At 48.4% G+C, this 27,013-nt stretch overlaps 1 protein-coding gene across 1 annotated transcript in view; it reads left to right on the top strand.

Moving 5' to 3' along the window:
* The window catches only part of LOC149346748 (scoloptoxin SSD14-like), a 60,588-nt gene that overhangs the window by 14,580 nt on the left and 18,995 nt on the right, over window positions 1–27,013 (top strand). Inside the window, exons 5-9 of the mRNA XM_089541410.1 lie at window positions 2,327–2,427; window positions 4,544–4,739; window positions 7,463–7,629; window positions 11,429–11,579; window positions 15,029–15,158. Of these exons, the coding sequence (XP_089397536.1) occupies window positions 2,327–2,427; window positions 4,544–4,739; window positions 7,463–7,629; window positions 11,429–11,579; window positions 15,029–15,158 (745 nt within the window). The remainder of the gene's footprint in view (window positions 1–2,326; window positions 2,428–4,543; window positions 4,740–7,462; window positions 7,630–11,428; window positions 11,580–15,028; window positions 15,159–27,013) is intronic.

Below are 27,013 nucleotides of genomic sequence, written 5' to 3'. Positions count from 1 at the left end.
TGTCTCTCCAATTAACCCTGTCCTTCGCCATCTGCGGCCACCGTATCGCCGCAAACTTCCTGATCTCTGAGAACCATCACGTGGGTTCCATGCAGCAAAATACGGGCTGCTGGTTGGTACAAAAACCGGAAATCAACAAACTTGTCGCCTATTTAAATGAACTATCAGGGTTACTAGGCACTGAGGACAGATCGAAGTTGGCCTGTATCGATACATTACCGCACTATAACGACAATGACGTGAAAAGAAGACGGACGGTAAGACCGACCGAAGAAGCTACCAATGAGGTAATGATACCGACGTTTCCCACTCAGCGTGAAGAATTCAACCCAAGTAAAACAGGTAATCGGCCCAATATCAGAAACGTATTTGCAAATGCCTGCCCAACAAAGGCAAAGAGTGAAACCATCCGTTATCAATATTGGGCCAATTAAATCTTCTCCTTGGTTAGGTCAATAAGAGACCCACGTGATCCACTGTTGTGGCAGTCACAAATACCAACTGACGCCTACAACAACCAAGCAGCGATTTCTCTTCTTGTTCGGTTGCAAGTTGGTACTGCTTAGGATAAGGTGGAGCGTGTAAGAAGTGTCGGCTACACTGGCGGTGGCAGTGTTTCACGCCGCCATGAAATAAATTGCAGTGAGGGCTTGTATAGTAAGAAGACCGGGATAGTAGTTAACAAAATTTGAGAGTACTAGAAAATTCTCTTCATGCCGGCATGTTGAAGGAATATGATTTGAAATCACTCAATATACGAAAGGCGTCCTTACCAAAATCTGTGGTAGCGATAACCTTTGAATTTGCCAGACAGCAGCGTGATTATTGTTATTTGCTAATGCTTTCGATTTCCTTAGCCTGAGCTTGTCCATAAATTGCACAGGTGCCTATGTCTGTGCTATCAGCAAGAAATCAAACGCGAATAAAACAATCGAACCACGGACAGCAGAATACGAAGCTCTTAGCCAGGGGAAGCTCAATACTACTTCCTTTTATTTTAACTTTCAAGGCGCGAAGACTGTTTCACAGAAGTGTTATACGGACCTCACTTGTAATTCCTATCCAGAAGCTATATACAGGGTCTGTTCTGAAAGTAGTAGGACTGATTTTTTCCTGGGTGAACGGGCGGACGAGAGGCGGCCTGCGCGTGCAGGATCATTGAAGGGGGATATCGGGAATCCTGGGGAAAATCGGCAGCCGGCTCTCGGCCGTTGAAGAGAGCAGGTCGCTTGTACTGTGAACCCCTGTCGAAACGTCTCGTCACGCAGAATCATCGAGCGTTTACTGGATCAGCGATACGCGATAAAGTTTTGTGTAAATCTTGGTAAAACGGGCAAAGAGACTCACGACATTATTAAAGAGGCCTACGATGACGCTGCCATGGGTAGATCAGGTGTTTTTTTAGTGGCACAAGCTGTTCCGAGAAGGTCAGGAAAGAGTGGAAGACGACGTCCGCTCCGGGCGCCCTTCGACCAGCAAGACCAACGAAAATATGTAGCGAGTGAAACATTTACTGAACAGTGATTGTAGGATGAGTATCAGAATGATTGCTGATGACTTCAGCATTCCTCAAACCCAAGTTTTTCAGATAGTGACAGAAAACTCAGCCATGAGGACAGTGTGCGCGAAGTTGGTGCCGGGAGTGTTGACAGTGGAGCAAAAGGCCAACCGGAAAGTGATCTGCCAGGATCTTCATCATGTGAATGAGAACCCAGATTTTTTGCCCAGCACAAGGCGGCAACGCTGCCTCAGGCCCCCTACAGCCCCGACTTGGCCCCGCCAGACTTTTTTCTATTCCTGAGAATAAAATCGATGCTCAAGGGGAAACATCACGGATCGGTAGAGGATGTTCAGCAGGCCGTGACGAGGGAGCTAAACAGCATTCCGGTCCAGGCGTTCTTGGAGGCGTACGAAAACTGGAAAACTCATTGTCAGCAGCGTGTAGGTGCGGAAGGGTGCTGCTTTGAAAAATTCTAATCGTTTGTACTACTCTCTTGAATAAATTTTATTTAAAAAAATGAGTCCTACTACTTTCAGAACAGACCCTGTATGCAGGTGTTTTTGTGTTGCCACCTCAGTTCTCTTGTTCGCGTTTCATTCGTTTCTGATGGTACGGTGTTTTCGAGAAACCCAATAAGAGTTGCGAGGACGGCTGCGTTTTCCGGTTATTCACTGGGAATGTTGCAACCGAGGTCGTTGATACCGGGGCACTGCACATTACGACCTACATGCGGCAGCAGTAAAGCGAGGAGGGGGGGGGGGGGGTCAATGTCCTCGTTTATCCCACCACACACCGCTCACCTTGTTCTTACCGATGTCTCCTCAGCAACGGCGCTCTACCGGTGACGTACGTGGACGCCCGCGAAACAGCTCCGTTGCAAGCGACCGAGGCGCACTACGTCACTCACCCCAACGACACGATCTTGGGTGAGTCGGGAAGCTTGCAGTCTCCAGTTCTGAATGGAGCTTAAAGTGGAGCTTAAGAGCAGTGGCTATGAGTCGGATTATTAATGCGAAAGCATTTCTTAGCTCAACAGTGGCGTTCGTCCGACCACACAGATCCGTCGCGAATCCAACACTAGCCACATAACAATGCCTACATTGGCTAAACTGGCTAAACAGTCCTTTCTTGGTCAAAAAAAACTCAAAGAAAAGAAAAACAAAAGGAAACCCCGAAATAAGATATATATACAGAAACAAAGATACAAGACAAAAATAAAAATTAATGATAAATATGGGCAAATATAACGATTAGAAAAGAAAAAATTGGAAGGAGAAAGAGAGGACATGGAAAGGCTTTCACATTTCCGCTCTTGAGCGGACTTAAGTGCTATCCTGTAATTTTTTCACTTTAAGCGACTAGACGTCATCGAAGTATACCTGTAGCATGTTAGAACGTCTGCTTATCTGCTTGTTTCAGTCGCTAGAAGGTTTTCCGTGTACCGTCCTCGATAAGCGCAAATTAAAGAACAAATTCAGGTTAATTTTATTCTAGCCGATGTCGAAAGATTGGTTGGTTTATTGGTTTATTGGGTTTAACGTCCCAAAGCGACTAAGGCTATGAGAGACGCCGCAGTGGAGGGCTCCGGAAATTTCGACCACCTGGGGTTCTTTAACGTGCACTGACATCGCACAGTACATGGGCCTCTAGGATTTCTCCTCCAAAGAAATTCCAGCCGCCGCGGCCGGGATCGAACCCGCGTCTTTCGGGTCAGCAGCCGAGCACCATAACCACTGAGCCACCGCGGCGGCGATGTCGAAAGGAGGAACAGGGCTCGGGTGGAACAAGCAATCGGGAAAGCAGCCCTATCTAAAAAGCACCAAAGAAAATTTTCTATCGTTCACGTGACCTTGTGGCGTCATCACAACCTTCCCACCGTGGCAGGTGGCAGTTAATGATCGGACGCGAGAGGTTGCCCGGGAAGAGCAACCTGGGGGAGCACAAGGCCCTCCGCTTGGAGCACCTACCATCGCAGGGCAGTGGCGCACCGCTTAAACGCTGCACCACTGCGCCTGGGGTGGTGCGAGGACTACCGGGGATACATGAATGTAAAGTATACATGGCCATTAAACCATAAACGCCATGGCGTCCAACCCTTAAGGTAGCCGGAGCTTAAGTGCCTCCTGTAATTTTTTATTTTTTTGCATCTTATAATTTGACGGCCAAGGATCCGTTTTTCATTGCTTTTATAGCCTACTAGAACAAAGTGCACTACACCGCATGAGCCAGTACAAGTTCGATCATTGATCGCACCCCGCCGCGGTGGCTCAGTGGTTACGGCGCTCGGCTGCTGACCCGAAGGACGCTGGTTCGGTCCCGGCCGCGGCGGCTGAATTTCGATGAAGACGAAATGCTAGACGTCCGTGTACTGTGCGATGTCAGTGGACGCTAAAGAACCCCAGGTGGTCGAAATTTCCGGAGCCCTTCACTACGACGTCCCTCATAGCCTGAGACGCTTTGGGGCGTTAAACCCCAATAAACCAGTAAACCAGCCAAGCTGACCGCACCCACAGCTCACAACTTTGAGGGTTTGAGGGACGCGGTATAGTGGAGGCCCCCGGAAAAAAACTTTGAGATCACTGCTGTGACCCGCATTGGAGCTATGCAAAAACAAAACGTCCACATACTATATCGACCTCTATGGCTATATTGACGTCTAAGTGTATTTTTTCGCGTTTTTTCGCGGTTTTTCGCGTTTAGTGAACGAACTACTTGCACCTCATCCATAGTTTTTCCCACGGCACCATATTATCACACACTATCTGTCACAATCACATTTTCACACACTTGTCTTCAGAGGACGCCGTAATCATGCGTACGAAATTGCGTACACTGTTTGCTGATGCGGCGGAGCCGCATAATGCCCTCGCATTAATAATTTCCACCACTTGACATTCTTTCACGTTTCCCTAAAATCGGGCAACAACAGGAGCGTTTCTTGCATTTCGCCTTTATCGTTGCACTACCACCAATGGTCGGGACTCGAACCCGCGACATTAGGCTGCGTGGGCCAACCACTGAAGCTGACATTTCTGGTCCCAGGAGTCCGGTCGGCCGGCGTCCCCGGTCAGCTGCGCGGCTTCCAGGCGCTGCTGAAGGCGGCAGGATCGAGCGCGCCCTGGGCGGCCCTGTTCGAGGACGCCATCGAGATGGCGGCTTGGGGGGCGCCCGTGTCGCCAGCGATGCACGCCCAGCTGGTGCGTCGCAAGCGACACGTGCTCGAAAACCCGGCACTCAGGTGCGCACGACTCGAATGGTCAAATAGCTCGGAATTTTTAACAGAAGGGAGGTTTACTAGTCTACACGTACAGACCTTTACCATGACCTCAGAATAACGACTGAGGGCCGAGTTGGTGCATGACGAAATGAACGCTGGCGCAACAAGGACACTACCGTATAATGCCGATTATAAGTCGACCCCCCAACTCGCGACCCCCTTTGGCCAAAAAAAAAATTTAGACTCCGAATTTAGGTCGATGCTGCTGTACCCTGCGGTCCTACTTCGCCCAAAAAGTTTTTCAGAAGGCCGAGTCATAAAGAAACATTTATTCGTTCAAGAGACATCTCTGACTTGTCGTCGCTTGTGAGGACACGCGAAAATGCTTCTCGGCTCATGCGACTGGTCAGGTGTGGTCTAGTTTTGGATTGGATTGGATTTATAGCTGTCCCATTTGTATCAAACATTGCCAGTCCGACCAGCTTTGGCCGTTTTTCCGTGGAACGCCCACGGTTTGTCGATAACAATTTGGTATCGTATTAAAACAAACCTTTGGTGCATATCTCAATTAAATTCAAGTTTTTTTAAGCAGATCCACTATCGCACCGTGTCCGACAACTATTATGGTACTACGAGCATACGGGGCGTGATATTATCCGCGACTCGGTCGAAATTACTTTTGACCCCGCATATAGCCCGACTTTAAGACTCGGCATAGACGTCGACTCCGATTATACGTCGAACCCCAACTTTGGAAGGACATTTTACAAAAAGAAACGTCAGCTTATACGCGGCAATATACGGTAACTAGAAAGGGCGCATGTGATGTCCCTTTCATGATAGTGTCCTTGTTGCGCCGCCGTTCATTTCAACTTTCCATGGCCTTTCCATACCTTGAGCTTGGCGCATGATAGCCTTAGCTGCTTATGCGCCATTAAACCCCACACACAACAACATGGCGTACCCGAATCTTTCAAAACCGTTGCTCTCTGGACACTCTCGAACAGTTGCAAAAAAAAGCTGGGCTGCGATTCGACTTGGCCGCACCGAGTTAACAGTAGCAAAGCCTGCGGCGCGAAGCTCTCGGTTATCAACAGCTGTCGACGCTGACGTACACCCACACATCATCACGACACAATCACGTGGTAGCACGCGAAGGTCACGTGACTTCTTCCACATCTCCGCACTAGCACTAAAGTCAAAGGTCAAATCTCAAAGGGCGAGGGTCAAGCTCAAAGGGCAAGGGTGGTCCACTCCGTGGACCACGCATGGCAAGGCATAAGCACATAGCAGCACCAGCCTTAGGCTCGAACCAGAACCAGAGATAAGCGCATCGCAACACCCGCCACAGCTCAACCAAGGTCATTCAAGGTCGGCGGCTAGGCACATGAAGTGTGAGTTAGGTATATTCGTGCAGCATTCACTATGAAAGCTCGCACTGCCACCTCCACCATGCTTGGGCCAGCGCACATTCAGTGAGCAATATGGCGCCGCCCTTGGAGCGGTCATTTGTCGCCGTTGTATTGCTCTCTGGACTGCCGTCGCTACCTGGCGCTGCTCTTTCAACTTTGCTTGCGCAGTGCACGAACAGTAGCACAACCAGCAATAAGTCCAGTATGCTGCAGGACAAAGGCTTTTTTGCCCGGGCTTCTAATTATTCCTCTCAGTGTCCCGGAAGCGGCCACGTCATCCCAGCAAACCTTTAGACCACCTCACTCCTTTTGAGCCACAACCATCATCGAGTCAATTTTCTGCCCTCGGTGCCTACCATGAAAGACCACCTGTGCCAGTTCTCCACATCACATGTCCTGGTCATGCCAATTTCCTTAAGCACGTCTTGCCAACTCAACTGTAACAGTCATCAACGCTATTAGTCTCCACAATGCAGCACAAGCACACTGAATTTATGTCCTCGCCACAGTTATGGCCCTTTCTTTGCTTGCGCTTCTCCTTTGGCCTGGTCACGTCAGTGGCACCGTGCTAAGCAGTGATGGAGGCGAAATTCTTGAGTCCCGTGTGCTGTGCGATGGCAGTGCACGCTAACGAACCCCAAGTGGCCGAAATTTCAGGACCCCTTCACTATACGGCGTCCCTCATAGCCTGAGTCGCTTTGGAACGTTCAACTCCCATAAACCTGTACCTAAATCATGTATCACGTAATTTCGCATGCTCGTTTAAACCAGCGAAGCCATGAACGGGCATTTTGTCCAGTTTTGCGCAGTTCACCACACTCTGCATGACTACGACAGAACAGACGACGCTACATGAAGCTGCCGGTTCCTGCAAATTATGATAGGTTCTGATCTACTTGTCCCGTGTCGCGATGAGCGAAGCGCCAACAGTCGGTTTTGAAAATGCACTTTTTGAGGTGCTAAGACTACACAGCCGCGTTGTTTCCAAAGAACGCACAGGATCACCAGAAGTGTTTGCGTTACAGCGTTGCGCATAATTGCATTTTCTATAAACTCTTAAAACTGATATGGCTGTTACCAACGGGCGGCTACAATACTTTGTAAGAACGAGCCACTTAACTTTAATGCCAAAAAATTATTAGAATTCCGTTAAGAAGCATAGTTGCTGACACGGTCTGCTTATTTTATCGTTGGTATTAATATTCCGCAAAGGACGTATTTAGTGCACACTTCAAAAGGCCCACTTATTAAAAATCACTGGCGGACTAAGCGAAACGCCCTACGTATTGCTGTAGCACCGCTTCTCACCTTGTTTTATGGCACGTTACGCAGGTCGCTTTTCACGAAGAACAGCGGGGCCACCCTGGTGGACGCGGGCGACCTGGTGGTGAACGACGCCCTGGCTCGCACGCTGCAGACACTGGCCAATAACAGCGGCGTCGAGGAGTTCTACGAGGGGAGCGTGGCCGCCAAACTCCTGGCCGACGTTCGCGCGTCGGGTCAGTGGGCAGCGCCTAGTGATGCGAAACTATCAATAGTACTATCGATACTATATCGATAGTTGAGTCACTATGGAACTATGCGAAGCATATTAACGTAGGTTTCGGTTCGCGCGACGCCCGGCGGTGGCCTCCATTGACCTTCAAGTGACCTTCAAGTAGGCCACGTGACATGGCGTCACGTGATGACGTCACACCGGCTGCAGATGGGGCTTCATATCGCGTCGTCGGTCGCCTCCCGGCGGTGGCCACCATTGACCTTGAAGTGAGATCACATGATGTGACGTCACGTGATGACGTCACACCGGCTGCAGATGGGGCCTCATATCGCGCCGTCGGTGGTCGCCCGGCGGAGGCCTCCACGCTATCCACGCTTCGGTTCGCGCCGTCGCGCGCGACGCGGCGGCGGCGCCACCATCGCTGCATCACGTGATATGTGACGTCACGCCAGGGATAAGGCAGCGCTCGCCCGCCGTCGCGTCAGTCTCTGTGCCCGCAACCGCGCCAGCGTCTTTGCGCCGGGCGTGTATGCGGTCAAGATGCCTCCAAACGCTAAGGACATGCTTCGCATCCACTGGGTTTAACCTTGATAAGCCTCCAATTTTTTACTATCGATATCGATAGTACTATCGATAGTCGTATCGATACTATTTGCTATATATAGTACTATCGATTCTATAATATCAAGCACGCATACCCACTGCATCTTAAACTTGGCTTCGTGAGTGTGTGGTATGGAGGTGATGGTCTGAGTAATGACAGGACTCGCCCGTTTTCACGTCCTACGCATCACTGAGCTCTGCAGACGTTCCCTACGTAAAGTTGCTGGATATAATGTTGGTGTGCGAATGTCCTAATTGCGAAGCATGTGTGCAAAAAGCATCTCTGCAGCGGTTACGTCAGCAAGACGACGTCTGCAGTGCACGATAATGTCGTGTAAGCCAGCCCAACTTGTGCTGTTCTTTCATCGCATGCAGTTCCAGGTATTTTTCCGAACTGTCCCAGTGGACGTTAAAGAACCACAGCTGGTCGAAATTTACCCGGAGACCTCCACTACGGCATCCCTCATAGCTTGAGTCTCCTTGGGACATTAAGCCTCATGAGACTGTGAAACCAATCAGGTATCGCAAATGTTTTCTTTTATATCACTGGCCAACAAATGCACAATATCAATATTGTTACTATCAATAGTCTTACCATCGACAGTTTCACTACCGATAGTCTTGCTATCGACAGTACTATCGCTAGTAATGCTATCGATAGCAACACTATCGATAGTAGACTATCGATACTACTATCGATAGACAATCAATAATACTATCGATAGTCTATCGATATTACCACTATCGTTAGTATTTCAATGCTATCGATATTTAAAAAAAACTATTTTTCGATAGTTTTGTGCACTGACATCGCACAGTACATTGACATCGTGTACTGTGCGATGTCAGTGCACATTAAAGAACCCCAGGCGGTCGAAATTTCCGGAGCCCTCCACTACGGCGTCTCTCATAGCCTTAGTCGCTTTGGGACGTTAAACCCCATAAACCAAACCAAGCAAACCAGTTTTGCATCACTAGCAGCGTCTCGATGGGGCTAGCGGCGAAATCCCGCACTACTCGAGAGCTGCGGTATGACGTTCATGTTGAGTACGAGAGGTAGCGCCACCAGCAACTTCACTGGTGTAGAAGAGAGTGTTTTAACTAGGGCCCAGAACTTTAGGCATTTTCCTGCCTATAAATGCCTAAATGGGGGATTTTTGCACTTGCCTGCCTTTTTGTCATTTTTTAGGAAATACTACCTATTTAAACCGTAGTTTTTGCCTATCTATGCCTAAATCCGGCATCTCGGTCCTCGGTGCTGTTTTTCAATTTTGAGACATCTGTCTAAGTAGGATGAAAGGCGCATGCCGATGCACTCACAAAAGGCGCGGGTCTCGCCAAACGTTTTTCTCGAATAGTACTTAGAGCGTAGTGTAACAAAGTGTTTTTCTCGAAGTGTAGCAAGAGGCGAGTTTGGAAAGAGGCCTGACATACATTAGTGCAAACTACTCATCATGGACGGAAAGGATCACAAAGTTGGAAAAGGCTGGACTCTGAATAGATGAATCATTGAAAGTAGGGGCAGAAGTACTAGCAGCACTTCGGGGAGTGGAAGAAAAGAGTGCTGCTGCTTCTACGAAGATGCAACAATTGGTAGAAAAAATAGATGCCTAGAAACAATTTCCCAAATCAGAGACTTTCTATGCGGAGACGATACAGCCACATCACCTGAAAGCCTGAGCCCTTATCAACTCTCATGTTCTAGGTTCGCGCCACTAACTTCATGTGGCGTCGAAAGAAGCCTTTCAAAGTACAAAGCTATGCTTAGCGAAATCGAAGGAGCTTCAAGTTCGAAAACCTGAGAATGCGCTTTATTGCTTCAGTTGAGGGCTACGTGCACTCCGTGCTTGACTGGCAAATCTTGTACTTATGAATAAAGAGTATCATTCAAAACGCCTATTTCTGATTTACAGCGCCTATTTCAGTATTTTTTAGAGCCTAGATGCCTGCCTATTTCGGGGTTCTTTAGTGCCTAAATTTCCGGGCCCTAGTTTTAACTTAGCGTTTCCGCGCTTGAGGGAGCATGGACCAAGGTCGCAGCGACAGCCATTCTGTGGTGCATGAAGCACGGCGAAAGGCTGAGAGAATATTGTCACGTAGTGCTGACGGCAGCCCGGCGTACAGGAACACATCGAAATGGCCTTCCAAACGAAACTGTTTATTAGGATTACTTGCGCCCACAAAGGAATGAATGACTCGGCGGCGGCGTAGCAACAAGCGTGCTCGGCGGTCGTAGAACAGAATGCCCGCCGCTCTCGGGCGGGCTAAATATAAAGCTGGTAGCCAACTTTCGAGATAAAGCGTGTATAGTTACGACGACACTCTGGAACAACGCAGAATAGGCTCCACCTGGACGCGATCGATAGAGATAAATCTGGTCGCGTCTTGCGTCAGAAACAAAGCGATAAAGCGGCGTGCCGGCAGCTTTAAAGAATGAACAAACACTACAAGCATTCGCGGCAATATCTACTCTAAACAGCTGTACAGAGTGAAGGCAATCACGCGCCGAAGAATCACCGGGGGCACTTCAAGGAACTTACGTGCGAGTAATGCGAAAGCACTGCAATTCTATTTCTGTTCTATAACAATTACATTATAATTGGTTTGGTTTATTGGGGTTTAAAGTCTAAAAGAAACTCAGGCTATGAGGGACGCCTTAGTGAAGGGCTCTGGAAATTTCGACCACCCGGGGTGGTCTTTAACGTGCACTGACATCGCACAGTACACGGGCCTCTAGAATTTCGCCTTCACCGAAATTCGGCCGCCGCAGCCGGGATCGAACCCGCGTCTTTCGGGCCAGCAGCCGAGTGCCGTAACCACTGAGCCACCCCGGCGGTGCTACATTATAATTCTGTTCCCATTCTACTTTACTACTATTTCAATCCTATCACAATTATATTCTAAATATATCATGTTCCTTTGGAGTTGGTGCAGTTGTAAGTACTCGTACTAATTATTGCGCATTAACATTTGTATGTTCCCGCCTTCGATGACGTCGCACCGTTCCGACCAATCGCAAATTTTTTTAGCACCGCCCCTTTTAGGGCCGGCGTCGGGTTTCCGCGTCGATGAGTGATCTAATGCTTTCGCATTAGTAAGCGGTGGTGCAACACAACATGTGCACCTAGGCTTGTGCCTAAAATAAGTGCCGGCCGTGGTTCGCCATGCGATATGCCGCGTCCGCCGGACGTACGCAGGGGGCCTGCTGACGGAGCGAGACCTGGCCGAGTACCAGCCCCGGGTGGGCAATGCCACCAGTGTGGCGCTCGGCAACGGCGAGAGAGCGTGGTCGGCTCCCCCTCCTTCGTCCGGAATCGTGTCCAGCTTCATCCTGTCGCTGGCTGGCAGGTGCTGCGCCGATTTTAATCGCCATAGCGTTGAAAATCCCGTTACCCAGAAAACCCGGCATCGGCGTTGTGAGCGAAAGAACAAAACGCTAAGACAGCGTATGAGCATCGAGCATTAGCAATATCGAACTACTATTGCGACATCAGCCATGTTCTTCTATAAGGTACGAATTTCTCGTTGTATTCGGATATCTACTTCTTTGATGCCAACGTATACAGCGCAAGAAGGCGAATCGTTTGACACCACTTCGAAAGTCCTACGAAAATTAGTTTGGCCGTAATGGACGTTTGGAGTTTCAAGAAGTCAGGGTTTGGGGAACAAAGGTCGTCGGTGCGAATCCCTATGACAGGCTACGCTTTGATTCGACTAGTAATTTTACGCTCCGTAACGCGCTTAATTTTTTGATACAACTCCAAACATTCTACGTCGATTAGGTGGTCCGCAAAAAATTCAGGGGGCACTTTGGCTCTCTAAAGTGCTGCAAGGCGAAAGCTTTTCCTGGCGCACTGTTTCTTTTTTCATATTTTATTTTTCATTGCTGTTTCTTTTCTTATTTTTATTGTTCTTTATTTCTTATTTTTCATATTTTATTTTTCATTGCTGTTTCTTTTCTTATTTTTATTGTTCTTTATTTCTTATTTTTCATATTTTTTATTTCACTTATTTTTATTTGATTGTTTTCTTTATTTTTTATTTTCCACATTTCATTTTCTTTTCCTTCCTTTTCTTTTCTTGCCTTTAGTTTTTCTTCTTATTTTTATTTTTCATTCCTTTCATTTTATTTATGAAACCCATGCACTCACTAGATGCGCCTCTATTCGTGCTCAAACCTTGAGCCTTCGTGGCGGAGTGGTAGCGTCTCCGCTTCAAATGCCAAAGGCCCTGGTTGGATTCCCAGCCTCCACGCAGTTCCTTTTTAAGTAGTGACGCCCAAACGCGGGCAAATCTGCCGACACGGCTGCTAACGACAGTATGGGGCATTGAAGGCTTTCGCCTTAATATGTGTACCAACGGTGCCACCCACTGGTCCTACTTGAATGGCCTGGTGTTTCATACTAACGCGACCTTGAGGAATCTATCAGAGCGAACGCACTAAAATCACAAGCCCGGCTCTGGCGTGTGGTGTCCAGACAGCAGCCTAGGAGGCAGGTGGGCCATCTAGATAGGTGCCCCTACAAAAATGCTTCTTGAGACAGTGTTGAAGTTCTCATGAGCAGACTAAACATGCCATGTTGAATTTTTGTTGTGACCAGGATGGCCCAGTGTTGGTGAATTACTGAGGCCGAGTTGAAACTCATTGGAAAAGTGGCCACCGTGCTAGAGTTGAGCATTCGCAATGAAATTTCTGCATTGCATTCATGTTGAATTCACGTTGAAATTACGGGGGTGAATCAACACATCATTCTGAGTCTTGACTGGTGCTAAAAAACAAAACATCCTGGGAATACACTCGTATTACGCTAGATGAACCGACTACCAATGCAATTTTCGGCGGTATATCCATATTTATTGCTGCAATTTCTCGTTAACTAGCACTTTTTTATATGCAAGAAAATGACTTTGAGCGGTTTACGAGAGTTTTAACGGGTGCTGCAAGCGTTCTTAATGTGTATATTGTGATCAGGTTCTGTTTACACGATGCCTGTCGAACTGATTGCATTTAGTTAGGCTTAGAAACGGCTGCCTTGAGACGATTCAACTTAAATTCAACAGAAATTGCTCAACAGTTACTATCTTGACTACACTCAACAAAAATTTTGTTGAGCAGGTGTTGAGCAGTCTCAACATACATTGAGTTCATGTTGGTTTCCAGTTGATTCAACAGGAGCTCAACAAGGCGTCAACTGAAGCTCAAAAGTCATTTTTGTAAGGGTGACGTGACCTTCAGCGTCATCACAACCTGCCCACCGAATAGTGAACAGCGCACTGCAGCAGGTGGCATGTGGCATTAATGATTGGTCGCTCGAGAAGAGGAATCTGGGCCGCGCAGGGCACTCCGCTGGGAGCACCTGCCGTCGCTAAACCGCTGCACCACTGCTCCAGGAGCGGCATAAGGACTGCCGGGGATCTATGAACGTAAATCACAGAATAACCTATTGCATATATGGAAATTAACTGACTACGCTATGGTGGCATACCCTTAGGGCGGAGCTTCGGCGTTCCCTTCATTTTTTTTTTCGCCGTGCTAGCGCGAGGTGCACAAGACAGCCAAGTGAGCAATATGGCGGCGCCCAGGAAACCCGTTAAGTCTATGGACTTTCCCATCGAGCGAGGGCGAATTCGAACTGCCTCCTCTCTAGGCTGTTGCAAACCGGTTCCGTTGCCACGTCCACTGAGCTAAATTCTAAACTAGAATACACCTATATGGGGGTAAAAAGGGAGTAAGTTTTCCTCTGTCCTTTTATATAAGGATATGCGCTAGAGGCCAATTTACACCCTTTTACTCCTTCCTGTTTCGAGTGCAGCGCCAGGTGCGCACACAGCGAGCGATATGGCGGCGCCCAGGCAGCGCTCAGTGGAAAGGTGTACGCTAGGAGAGGCTACGTATTCCTCTGCACGTACCAAAAAGGGGCCCGCCGCGTTCGGACCCATCAAACTCCACTTACAAATACGTTTTCCTCTCCAAGCTCAATGAGACATTCGCAGATCGTTGCGAGTGTCTTGTTTCGGTCGCAGTAAAGCTCCAGTTTAGCAAAACCCGATTTTACGAATTATCTTATTTATCGAAAAGTTAAGATAACGCAGTAAATAGTGCGCTAACAAGATTCATTCCGCGTTTTAAAAAAAAAATCCAGTTTAATTAAGCCCGTTGTGGCTGTCGGCTTTCAACCTATTCACATCTATCATCATCATCATCAGCCTGACTACTCCCACTGCAGGGCAAAGGCCTCTCCCATGTCTCTGTACAATTAACCCCGTCATTTGCTAGTTGCGGCCACCATATACCCGCAGACTTCTTAATCTCATCAGCCCACCTAACTTTCTGCCGCCCCCTGCTACGCTTGCTTTCTCTTGGAATCCACTCCGTTACCCTTAAGGACCAGCGGTTATCTTGCCTTCGCACTACATGCCCTGCCCAAGCCCACTTCTTCCTCCAGATTTCCTCTAGGATGTCATTAATCCGCGTTTGTTCTCTCACCCACTCCGCCCTTTTCCGATCTCTTAATGTTACACATATCATTTTTCTTTCCATAGCTCGCTGCGTTTTCCTTAACTTAAGCTGAACCCTTTTCGTTAGCCTCCACGTTTTTGTACCACAGGTGAGTACCAGTATGATAGAGCTGTTGTAGACTTTTCTCATGAGGTATATTGGCAAGCTGCCATTCATGATCTGAGAGAACCTGCCATATGCGCTGCACCCCATTTTTGTTCTTCTAGTTGTTTCCCTCTGATGATCCGGGTCAGCGGTCACTACCCATAGCTTAACCTTACGCCGCATATGCGCGCAGGTTCCGCCCGTTCTTGCAGGGCGAGCTAACTGATGACGCCACGACGGCTCACCGGCTCGTCGAGGCAATCAAGTACGGCTTCGCCCGTAGAAGCCGGCTGGAAGACCCACTCTTCGGTGACGTCACTAAGGTACGCGAGCTGTAAGCGTGTCCGGGAACAGGCAAGCGGGTCGTCTCGTTTTTTCTAGCGTTTCCGGCATTTCGTAAAAAGAATAACGAGTTTTGAACGTATAACTTGTCGCTTCAATCATTTTCATAGCTTAAAATCTGGAAATACTCAAAGCCCTGCAATATTTTAAGAGTGTGGTCCGTCCTTGAATTTGCCCGATGTAAGAATGATTGAAAATTGGTTTGGAGGAAGAGAGATGACGCAGTAAACGTATCTGGGTGGATACCCGAAGAAGTGGCGATTGCTTTAGCTGCAACACACACTAGCTCGGAATACATTCTTACAGATTCACAGACAGCGTATCGCAATTACCTCAGGGGTAGGGTCGCACCGCTAGCAGCTAAAATCCTGCAAGATAGCTATTCCGTGGCTACCAACCCACACACAAACACTTGATATGGGTACCAGGTCACCAGGTCACCAGGGAATTAGAGCGCACATGCCTCACCCCGAGCATTTCTCCCCCGGGCACCCAGTGCGGATGCCGTAGAACCTCCTACCCCACTACTAACTTCCAACGACATACTTCAGCACTTAAGATTATCCCGTCGGGTCTACCCTCTGCCGGCTAAGACACTGGACAAAGGGGAGGAACTACACCTCCGAAGGCTACAGTCCAACACTTACAACAACCCACGAAGACTACACGCAATAGACCCGGAGTCATTTGACTCACACTGCACATTCTGCGGGGAGAAGGCGGACCTGTACCAATGGGCCTGCCAACGAAATCAAGCGGTCACTGTCGACAACCAGCCAACGCAGGAGGGGTGGGAGGCAGCTCTGACCAGCTCGGACGAAACGAGTCAAAAAGAACTCATCGAAAGAGCCCGGACAGCAGCCTACGCCAATGGGGTTCCGGACTGAGGGCTCCAACCGCCGCTACAACCTCCTAAACCATTTCGTTAAAATATTTTCACCACCACCCGAACCGCGCCGTAAGGCAAGGGATAAAAGAAGGAGTGAAAGTAGATAGAGAGAAAAAGGTGCCGTAGTGGAGGTTTCCGGTAAAATTTCGACCACCTGGGGACATTTAAGGTGCACTGACACCGCACAGCAAACGGGTGCCTTTTGCTTCTCGCCTCCATCGAAACCCCCGACGTAGGCGCAGAAACGCTTTCCGTGGTTACGGATCCCCGAGTAAAAAACGTATTCCGAGGTCGCACAGGTTGCGGTAACCATTACTATAAAGTTCACTCCGGATGGCCGCGCAGCTACATACAACCGCAATTTTCAGTACCCGCGTTAGCCTTAATCTGGGTTCAAACTTCCCGAGTGACGATTCAAAACAGTATATGTAGAACGATGTCGAACTTTGTAAAGCAACAACTTTTTAGAGCGCAGCTCTTTGGCGTCCGTTCCTGGGTTTCGCGTCGTCGTCGGCGTTGTCGTCGGCCTCATAACCAGCTCCGCCCCCCTTTCATCCCCCCAGCGCTAGCAGCGACCGACTGATACCGCTGGATGCCGCTGACGCCGCTAGAGAGTCAAGATAACGTGACTGCATAGAACACCGTCGCCGCCATGCAGAAAGAGGAGGAAAGGGTCCCCCCCCCCCCCTGTTCTTGTGTGGCGGATAGGGTGCTCTTCAGTTGCCGACGCGCCGGTTATTTCACGTAGGCCCCGGCACGTCGACGAATACGTGACCACCTTCCCACGGCTAGACCTGGTTCTTAGCGCTGCGGAAGCGAGGGTATCATATTGTTTGTGTCGGCATCGGCGGCGTTGTCCCTGAAACCAACTCCGCAGCTGGGGTTGACTCACTATCGAAAAGGTGAAACAGCTTATTTGCTGCGCTCAAATTTCGCATTAGGAAGTAACGTAATCGTCGGTAATTTTTCTCTGTACCGGCTAGTTGGTATTGAATGGCCTCTTTTTTGACCTTGTCTGAACTTTAAAAGAGGCGTAATTGTCCAAGGCTTCTCAAATTTGTATGTCTTATGTGTGCGGGGGTAGTACGATAAAAATCAGATGCGTGTGAAGCTCGGTAAAGCGGGGCAAGAACTCAAGAGCAGTTTCCCGGTGCCTTAAACAAAGAAAAAACAAACGTCCTTCGCGTGACACGTAAAAAAAAAAAAAGATATTTTTGACCACAGGTGTCACCTCGGACAAACACCACTACAGGAAGTTTCCAGTTTTTAATACCTAGGTGTAACATTAACCAGCACTCTGTCCTGAAATTCACATGTGGAAGATATCTGTTCGTCCGCCTTTCGCAAACTATGTTTTTTAGAAATAAACTTTCCAAAGCCCCCGCTCAGGCTAAACTTCTCGCGTTTAACTCACTAATCAGGCCTAAGCTCGAATATGCATGCGTGGTGTGGGATTCTTATACTAATACCAAATTAAAAAAAATTGAAAGAATCCAAAGAAAAGCAGGAAGATTAAATTTTCACCCTTTGATTCTCCGTCTGACTAATGAAATCTAATCGTATCCAACCTCTTGAGGCAAGAATAAAAAAATATTCGACAAGAATTTCTTTCCTTGCTCATAAATAACAAATTGGCGCTTGATCCTGCACCCTATTTATCAATTTTTGCTACACGCATCACACGTCACCATCATCCCGGTTCACTTACCCCGTACTTTGCTAGAGCTGACACTTTTAAATTTTCCTTTTTCCCGCCGCGTACCATCAGCGAGTGGAATTCTACGACACGATGAATGTCAGCGCATAGTCATCCTGCAAGCATTTTTTTATTTTTAGTGTTTCTTTTTATTTTACTTGTTTCCCTTGTATCTTTAATATCTAATGTGTATTTGTTCTGCTTGTATCTGTAACATGATCTGCAGTATGAAATAAATTTTAAAAAATACCGGTACTTCCGCTAGTGCGTATTAAAGTAAGCTTGTAGCTTACAGGCAACAAGTAGATAAGCGATCAAATATTGCTTCAAAGAGCTACTGTCGAACAGCATGGAGAAATGCTTTTCGTTTTGAAAATTGGCCCATGGTGATTACACAATCGGTAATGCGGAAAATCAGCGTTAGCTGGCATGCTATACAGGGTGCCTCACATAAGACTTTACACAATTTTGAATAATACGCTTTTTGAGTTAGAATAGCCCTTTTTTCGGCATAGTATTGTCAGCGGTGTAGTACACCGGAATACGGCCAAGACGTGCCAACTATAGCAGGCTGGTTAACTAATATTGAATAGTTGACTCTTTAACTATTACTGTTAGGCTCCTTAATTATTGACAGGCGTGTAAACCACCGTAACGGATTTCTATATCAGCTTTTAGAATTTCGAAGCTACGCTTACCCTCGGCGCTGTAGCCGAAGAAATTTTGGAGACATCATGCCAAAATACATGCGCTTTCGAGAAGCTTGCACGAAAAGCAACCTCTCCAGTAAATGTTCCTCGTCGAAATATCCATAATTTGTTGGGCCACAGCGGCACCGAGGCTAATCGCGTTGTCGAAATTCGAAAAGCTGATATGAATATTATTTACAGTGGTATTCACTCCTGTCAATAGTTAAGGAGACAAACAGTTATAATCGGCTGCTGCGGGTTCGATCCCGGCCGCGGCGGCTAGAATTTCTTTGGCGGAGAAATTCTAGAGGCCCGTGTACTGTGCGATGTCAGTGCACGTTAAAGAACCCCAGGTGGTCGAAATTTCCGGAGCCCTCCACTACAGCGTCCCTCATAGCCTGAGTCGCTTTGGGACGTTAAACCCCATAAAAGAAACCAAACCGCAGTTTTTTTCTTTGCTGCGTGGAAATCAATCCCGCCGAGCTACCAAATTGTTTACGTACACACGTACTATTCCGCGATGCAGACTCCATTCTCATGTGTTCATACACTGCACTCCACCTGCACATCGAAATTGCGGCAGACTTACACATGCGTCAAGAAGCGGCAACCATTCAGGCCACCGGTCCTGCGCAGCATATACCCCACGCACTGTTCACGGAACATAGATGAACGAGGTTGTTATTCGTGTCGATCCATCATGCGCAGCTTTTCCACAGGCTAAAAAGTCCAATCAGCGTTAACAGATCGCAAGGAATCCCGGAGTCTCTCAGGACATGCAAGAACCGTATACTGTAAGGTGAGATCTCAATGCCCTTTTTGGTTGTCCACTGAAGTATTTCCCAGAAAAACGCTGCATCGCGGCCCCACACAAAGCAATGATCGATCTTCTGTGGCTGGCCGCACAGGCGACAGTTCACTGACCATAGCAAAAAAGTAGGAGTGTGCGAATATCAAATTTTTCGAATACGAATCGAATACGACTACTTGGTTCCGAATATCGAATCGAATATCCAATAATCAAGGACAGATGCATTTAACCACTACAAAACATTATTTGAGCACCCAAGAACATCACAGTTCAACTATCAGTGATGAAATGAACACAAAAGATGAGTGCGGCTGCACAAAAAGTATCAAAGTCTCGAACATTATTCATAGAAGAGTGGAAATATCAGAGAAGATGGCTAGTACATAGCATTAAGGCTAGCTTGCCATAAGTACAAAAGCGCGTTGCTGGGATGAACATAAAAGGTTATCGTGAAGGAAAACCGGCTGCTCCACACGGTCAGGCAGAAGTAGTCAGTTCCTTTCTAGCTGAAGCGACTTCTCCAGCCACAAAAATGCCCTCTCACTTGGCACTGAACTGGCACGTATTGCGAGGTATTTCGTGCAGAGCTCTGACTATACCAGCTTCGCAGGCATAGCCACAAAGAAGCTCACCAGCGTAGTCAGCTACTGCATTGCCCAACGTTACGCATTGCTCTGGGCGCCGCTATATTATGTCTCTTTTGATAGGACTTGCGGACCGAAATGAACGCCGGTGCTCGCAATAGAATATTCGGCTGGGTACGAATATTCGCGTCGGATCGAATATTCGAAACAACACGAATACTTAGATTTTCGAATCGAATACGAATACTAAAGATATACTATTCGAATTATATTCGAAAATTTCGAATATTCGCACACCCCTACAAAAAAGTCCTCTTGGAGAGAAGCGAGGCCTTGACGGGTAGAGTCAAAGTGTGGAGTAAAAAATGAAATTTTGCAGTTGATTGAATATCCATTTGCTGAACTTGCTTCAATAAACTAGGTTTGGTTTGGTTTATGGGGTTTAACGTCCCAAAGCGACTAAGGCTATGAGAGACGCCGTAGTGGAGGGCTCCGGAAATTTCGACCACCTGGGGTTCTTTAACGTGCACTGACATCGCACAGTACACGGGCCTCTAGAATTTCTCCTCCAAAGAAATTCCAGCCGCCGCGGCCGGGATCGAACCCGCGTCTTTTGGGTCAGCAGCCGAGCACCATAACCGCTGAGCCACCGCGGCGGCTCAATAAACTAGGATCCATAACACCAAGGCAAGACTACCGACACGTCATGGGGAACAGAGATTCCACGAGTACTTTTTGTCATCTGCCTTCTTGACAAGTCGAATAAATATTGCGAGGGTAACGCTCTCGCGCTGTGCATTGCGCATCTTCGTTTTCATCAAATATAACTGCTATCAAACTAATATTCGCGCTTTGATCTATCTGGCGGTAGCCACAGGGAGATGTGCGCTGCATGCGTTGGAGTAGGCAACGCTGGGTTTAGAAACACGGTAATAGGGCAATGCGCGTTGGCATTGGCAACACTGCTGCAGAAACGCGGCACTCGAGCATAGGCCACCAGCATATGATGATGGTGATGATGATGTCCTCGGGTTTAATGGCATAAAAGTAGAAGAGGGCGCTCGGCTACTGAGCCGGAGGTCCCGGTTTCGAATCCGACCGCAGCGGGAGCGTTTCGATGGAGGCGAAACGCAAAAGGCGCCCGTGTGCTGTGCGATGTCACTCATAAAGATTCCTCGGTGGTCCAGGGGACCGCCAGGGGGCGTCGAGGAGTGCGGACGCGTTCACGTCGGCTCCGCGAAATCGGTGATTTCATGGCGGATTTTTTCCTACGTTGACCGTAAATGTCTTTTAAACCTGTTTCCTAAGGTGCAAGCAACCCGAGGATACCACATTTGTGCCTGTAAGTGCATCTTTAAAGACTGTATCGTCATTCCAAGTTCGCCAGCGCTACACGCCACGATAGGCCTACTTCCGGGAAGGCGGCGACCGGCGAGCTCCCGCCATCGCCGACCACGCCCGGCTCCACGATGACGATGGAAGTGACGGTGGTGGGAACCGACATCGACCCCAAAGAAAAAGAAAAAGAGGAATGGATTATGAGACTGAAGAAGCAAGCGGAAAAATTGGAGAACGACGAACGCCACCTAGGACGCCAACATGGTGCCGGAGACGCGGCGGCAGCGAACGCCGCCACTGTTGCGACGACCGACGGCAGCGACACGAGAGCCTACAGAGAGGCGGGACGGAAACTCGCTGAACGTTCAATAGCCTCAGTCCTCCCGAGACTTCCAGCGACCGGATGGAAAGTAGTTCTGCGTCCCAAAGAAGGACTTACAATGCTGAAGAGCACCACCGAGATGAGAATTGCGGCGGCCATCAGGGAGAAAACCGGAATCAAGGACGAGGAGGCACTGAAGGACAGACTAGCTATAAACGTCAAGCAAGGTACGATTACCTACCACTCGCCTAGCTACGAAAACGCGAGGAAGGTGGAGAAAATTGAAACGGTCAAGATCGGAGACAAGGAACGCGGTGTGACCACCTACATGAACGCACCAGAGAGTTGCGGCAGGGGAGTCATCCATGGCATCGATGAGGAATACACACACAGGTATGTACTAGAAGGACTGAACATTAACGGATTCAACCCTTCAGTCATAGATGCACGATGAATGGGGAAGACCAAATCTTGCCTAATCACCTTCGAAGAAGAGAAAGTACCACGCAGAGTAGTCTTGAGCGGAATCACTTTCAAATGCTTTCTATACAAGAAACGCTATGAGGTCTGTTACAAGTGCGGAGGACTTGGCCACCGCTCGGACGTCTGCGACAGTGAGGTGACCAAGTGCCGCGGCTGTGGCATGACATCGCCCCCCGAGGGGCACCAATGTACACCGCAGTGCCAACTATGCGGCAAAGAACACTACACCGGGAACAAGAGGTGCAAAAATCTCTTTCGCACCCCTTATATTGTCAAGAAACGCCAATGGGAAGCCAAACAGGAGGCTGAAGAAGCGAAGCAAGAAGACCGAAGGAACAGCCGCTCCCGTAATAGATCCGGCAGCAGAACGAGGTTTCGGTCAGAGTCCTTCCCCGGGCTACAAACCGGACAGCAACAGCCACGCAAGGAGCAAGCTGCAAAGGTGAGCTGGCCAACTAAAGTTTCCCAGGACTCCGAGACAGTTAAAGAATTAAAAGAACTTATTAAACAGCAGGCAGATCAGATTAAGACTTTAACTGATTATATTAAGAAGCAAGAAGAGCGGATCAAAATGCTAGAAACGACAGCTAAACAACCCGAGGAAAACAAACCGCAACAGGAAAAGGCAATGGCGCCTATGCAAGTGGAGCAGGATAAAGAGGTAGAGACAGCGAAGGTTGAAAAACCCCCTTCAAAAAAGAAACGCACCAAAGAGTCGGATCTTGAGACCAAATTCGAACAACTAAACGACAAACAACAACAGGATATGAAACTACTGACCGGAACACTAATGCAATTCATGAAACAAGTCACAGAAACGATCAGAGTAGAATTTGCAAAGCGAGACGCTGCTCTCACGGAGGAATTTGAGAAAAGGGACCAATGGATATACGCGGAATTCCAAGCAACCAAAAATGCCTTGGCCAAAGAACAATAATACTATCTGGCAGTGGAACTGTAGGGGCTTTCTGCGTAAACGGGCCGTTTTACAATCGTTCCTTGCAAACGGAGACAAACCCGAAATTATAGCTTTACAAGAGCTTTACAGGAGCTTTACGCGAAGCTGCCCGGTTACAAATCGTACCCGGGCCGAGGGGACAACACGCAGGTTGCCACCCTTGTCAAACGCAACGTTACCGCGCTGCAGCACGAGACAGGGCACGTCCAATTAGATCACACTCTAATCGAAATGATACCGCGTAAGCGGAGAGAGAAAAGCCTATTCGTCTTAAACGTATACAGCTCTCCGAAACAGAGAAAGGATTGCCGCTTCGGCAGGCTATTCGCAAAAACGAAACAGATAGTGGGAAAAAACCCTATCGTCATTGTCGGGGACTTTAACGCTCATCATCCCGCATGGGGATACAAATATACGCAAATCAAGGGCTGAGAACTCTGGGACAGTATTCTCCACAATGAGCTCATCTTGATCACTGACCCCATCAAACCAACAAGACAGGGCAATAGCGTGAGTAGGGACACTACACTTGACTTAACTCTCACCGGAGGCCAAATCACGGCAAGGTGGTGTAACACGGGGGAGGACCTAGGAAGCGACCACAAAATTATTGAGATCGTGGTAGAAGACGGACCGCCCACACCGAAACCCAAAAAGGTCGCAGCGGTAAATTGGGATCTATTCAGGGCGAACCTTCATACCCGAGACGCAATCAGGGACATAGAATCTTGGGGCACAGGCATTCTCGCGGCAGTTAAAGAAGCCACCGAAGAGGTGGAAGCAGACGAAACGCAAGAAGAGGTAGACAGGCGTATGATAGGCCTGTGGCGCAAGTAAAGGGAGCTAGAAGAAAAACTTGCTCAAAACAAGGGGAACAGAAACATACGTAAGCTCCTAGCCAAACAGAATAGAGATATCGAGGAGCACGCGCTGAACTTAACCAGACAAAACTGGGGTAGTATCTGCGAGCAGATGGACCGCAGAATCAGCAAAGTCAACACGTGGAAAATGCTCAGACATCTCTTAGACCCGGACAAGACAAAGTATGAGGCACGACAACAACTACAGAAACTCGTATATAAATACGAAGGCACTAGCGATCAACTAATCTCTGAAGTGAGGGACAGGTACTTGAGGTGCACACCACCCACACCCCTCCCCGAGTACAAGGGCGCAGAGAATCCTCTTCTCGATGGGCCCATCACCATCGGAGAGGTTAGGGCGGAGTTGAACATACTCAGAACTAAAACTGCGGCAGGTCCAGACAGAATCAGCAATCGCATGCTGAGGAATTTGGATGATGCATCAATTAGAAACCTAACAGCGTACATGCAGGAATGTTGGGATAAGGGCCGAATCCCACCTTCGTGGAAAGAGGCCAACCTAGTCCTTATTCCAAAACCAGGTAAGAAACTAAGTCTCGAAAACCTGAGGCCCATTTCGCTTGCCTCATGTGTAGGTAAGCTAATGGAGCACGTTATTCAAACGAGGCTAAACAGATTCCTAGAAGAACAAAAGCTTTACCCCGACACGATGATCGGATTCAGGACACATCTTTCTGCATGCGACGTTATGCTCCAACTTAAAGAACAAGTGCTAGACAACGAAACAGCTGATACCAGAGTAATAGTCGGCCTTGACGTGGCCAAAGCTTTTGACAACGTTGACCACGCAGCCATACTAGAACGCTTAGAAACTCTAAATGTAGGGGGAAAGGTATACAACTACGTGAAGGACTTTCTTTCAAACAGAACAGTTACTATCAGCCTAGGAGGGAAGGAAGAGAAAGGCATAAGGCTGGGCAACAAAGGTACTCCCCAAGGCTCGGTCCTATCACCAACACTCTTCAACATTGCAATGATTGGCTTGCCACATAAATTGGCGTGTATAGAAGGGCTCAACCACACAATATACGCGGACGACCTCACCCTCTGGGTTACCAGAGGCAGTGACACGCACATCGAAGGTACCCTCCAAAGAGCGACCGAGGAAATTGAGTCGTACCTAAAACAAATAGGACTCAAATGTTCTGCCGAGAAATCGGAAGCGCTCTTCCTCGGCCCACAAAAGAGACAAAGAAAGCCCCATGAACATGGGATAACGCTAACGGTAAACGGGGACAAAATACCCTCAGTGGAGATGATTAGAGTACTGGGTCTTAGGATACAGGCAAACGGTAAGAACACCGAAACGATGCGAAAACTCGAATCGAGTGTAAGCCAGACGTGTAGGCTACTCAAAAGAATAGCAAATAAACACGCGGGAATGAAGGAGACGAACCTCTTAAGACTAGTTCAATCATTTGTAATCAGCAGAATCACATATGTGGCACCATACCTACGGCTAGCCAAAGCAGAAAAAAACAAGATTGAAATCCTAATTAGGAAAGGCGTCAAAACCGCTCTGGGCCTCCCCCCGTACACATCTACCCAGAAAATTCTGAACATGGGGATTTCGAACACACTAGACGAGCTCATTGAGGCTACCAGAGTAGCGCAACAACAATGACTCCTACGCAACCATTCGGGGCTAAAAATACTAGAAAAGCTAGGCTTCGAACCTCGAGCGCGGCTCAAACACACGGAGAATATCCCAACAGACATAAGGAACAAAATCAGAATCCCACCACTCCCAAGGAATATGGATCCGGTACACCATGAGGGTAGGCGAAAGGACAGAGCGAAAGCTCTGCAGAAAAAATTAGCCAATAGACAGGACGTGGTTTACACGGACGCGGCGGAATATGAAGGCAGAACGGGTTTCGTAGCCCTAGCGACCAGGGAGGGCGGAGACCGAGTCTCGTGCTGCAGCACCCAACAGAGAGATGCAACAGCGGCTGAGGAGGTAGCCATTGCGCTGGCTTTAACTCAACGGAATGTCAGGGTGATTATAACAGATTCCAAATCGGCTATCCGCAACTACAACGCAGGCAGGGTATCTGTCGAAGCAGTCAAAATTCTGAATGCCGGCCCGACACCGGCAGAACTAATTAACCTTGTCTGGACTCCTGCCCACGAGGGCCTCCGGGGAAACGAGACAGCGCACGCATTGGCCCGAGGACTCGCACACCGGGACCCCAATGCGGTCTCGTCGAGCAGAGAGCCCCTTCAGACGAGCGAGGAGCTGAACACGTACCAAGATATTCTTAGCCATTACAGATTAGGAAGACAGACATTACCTGGACCATGCAAGGGCCTCAGCAAAAAGGAAGAGGTCATTTGGAGAAAGTTACAGGCGGGAGTTATTCCGAACCCACTCGCACTAAGCAGATGGCATCCGGCGATCCAAGACCCCAGGTGTAAACATTGTAATGAAATAGCAGACATGATCCACATGGTGTGGACATGCCCTAGCCACAACGAACCAGACAGGAATATAGAGTCCTGGGAGGCTTTAATGGCCAGCCAGAAAGAAGAACAAAAAGAAGTCATCCGTCTGGCCCTGGACACCGCTGAATCCCAAGGGATCCCAGCCTGCTGAAAGGGGAGGAAGATGACGGCGGTCAAGACTCGTCTTTTTCGCCCTCTGATTCCTTGACGGGAGCCAATAAAGTTATTTCATCATCATCATCGGTGGTCCAAATCATCCCGGAGCCCTCCACTACGGCACCTCCTTCTTCCTTTCTTATTTCACTCCCTCCTCTCTCCTTTCTCTTACGGCGCGGTTCGGGTGTCCACCGAGATATGCGAGGCAGTTACTTTGCCACTTCCTTTCCTCAAAAACCAATTATTGTACATGACTGGCTCCCAGGGACAGTGGACACCTCAATCGGTCCGTCATGTACGAGGCGGTGGAGTCCACGAGTAATGTTGTTGTGGTTGTTAGTGGATATTTATTGTTAAGAAAAAATAAAAATAAATATGGAGGAGGAGGAGGAGGAGGATAAACTTTATTTCCGTCGAAAAAATGTATCTGACGGTGTGGGGTTACAGCCCCATCAAGTGGCCATGAGCCCGTGGCGTTCGGCGACTTTTAGGGCTCTTGTCACAACCCGGATCTGTGTGTCCGAGTCGGAACTGAGCAATGCGGCCTCCCACTGGTCTGGAAGAGATGTTGCTAGCCGCGG

This window comes from Amblyomma mixtum, chromosome 4 (genome assembly GCF_055824585.1).
Source record: "Amblyomma mixtum isolate Tamu chromosome 4, ASM5582458v1, whole genome shotgun sequence".
Lineage (NCBI taxonomy): Eukaryota > Metazoa > Arthropoda > Arachnida > Ixodida > Ixodidae > Amblyomma > Amblyomma mixtum.
Note: the sequence above shows the minus strand (reverse complement) of the source record. Positions and strands in the feature narration are given on the sequence as shown.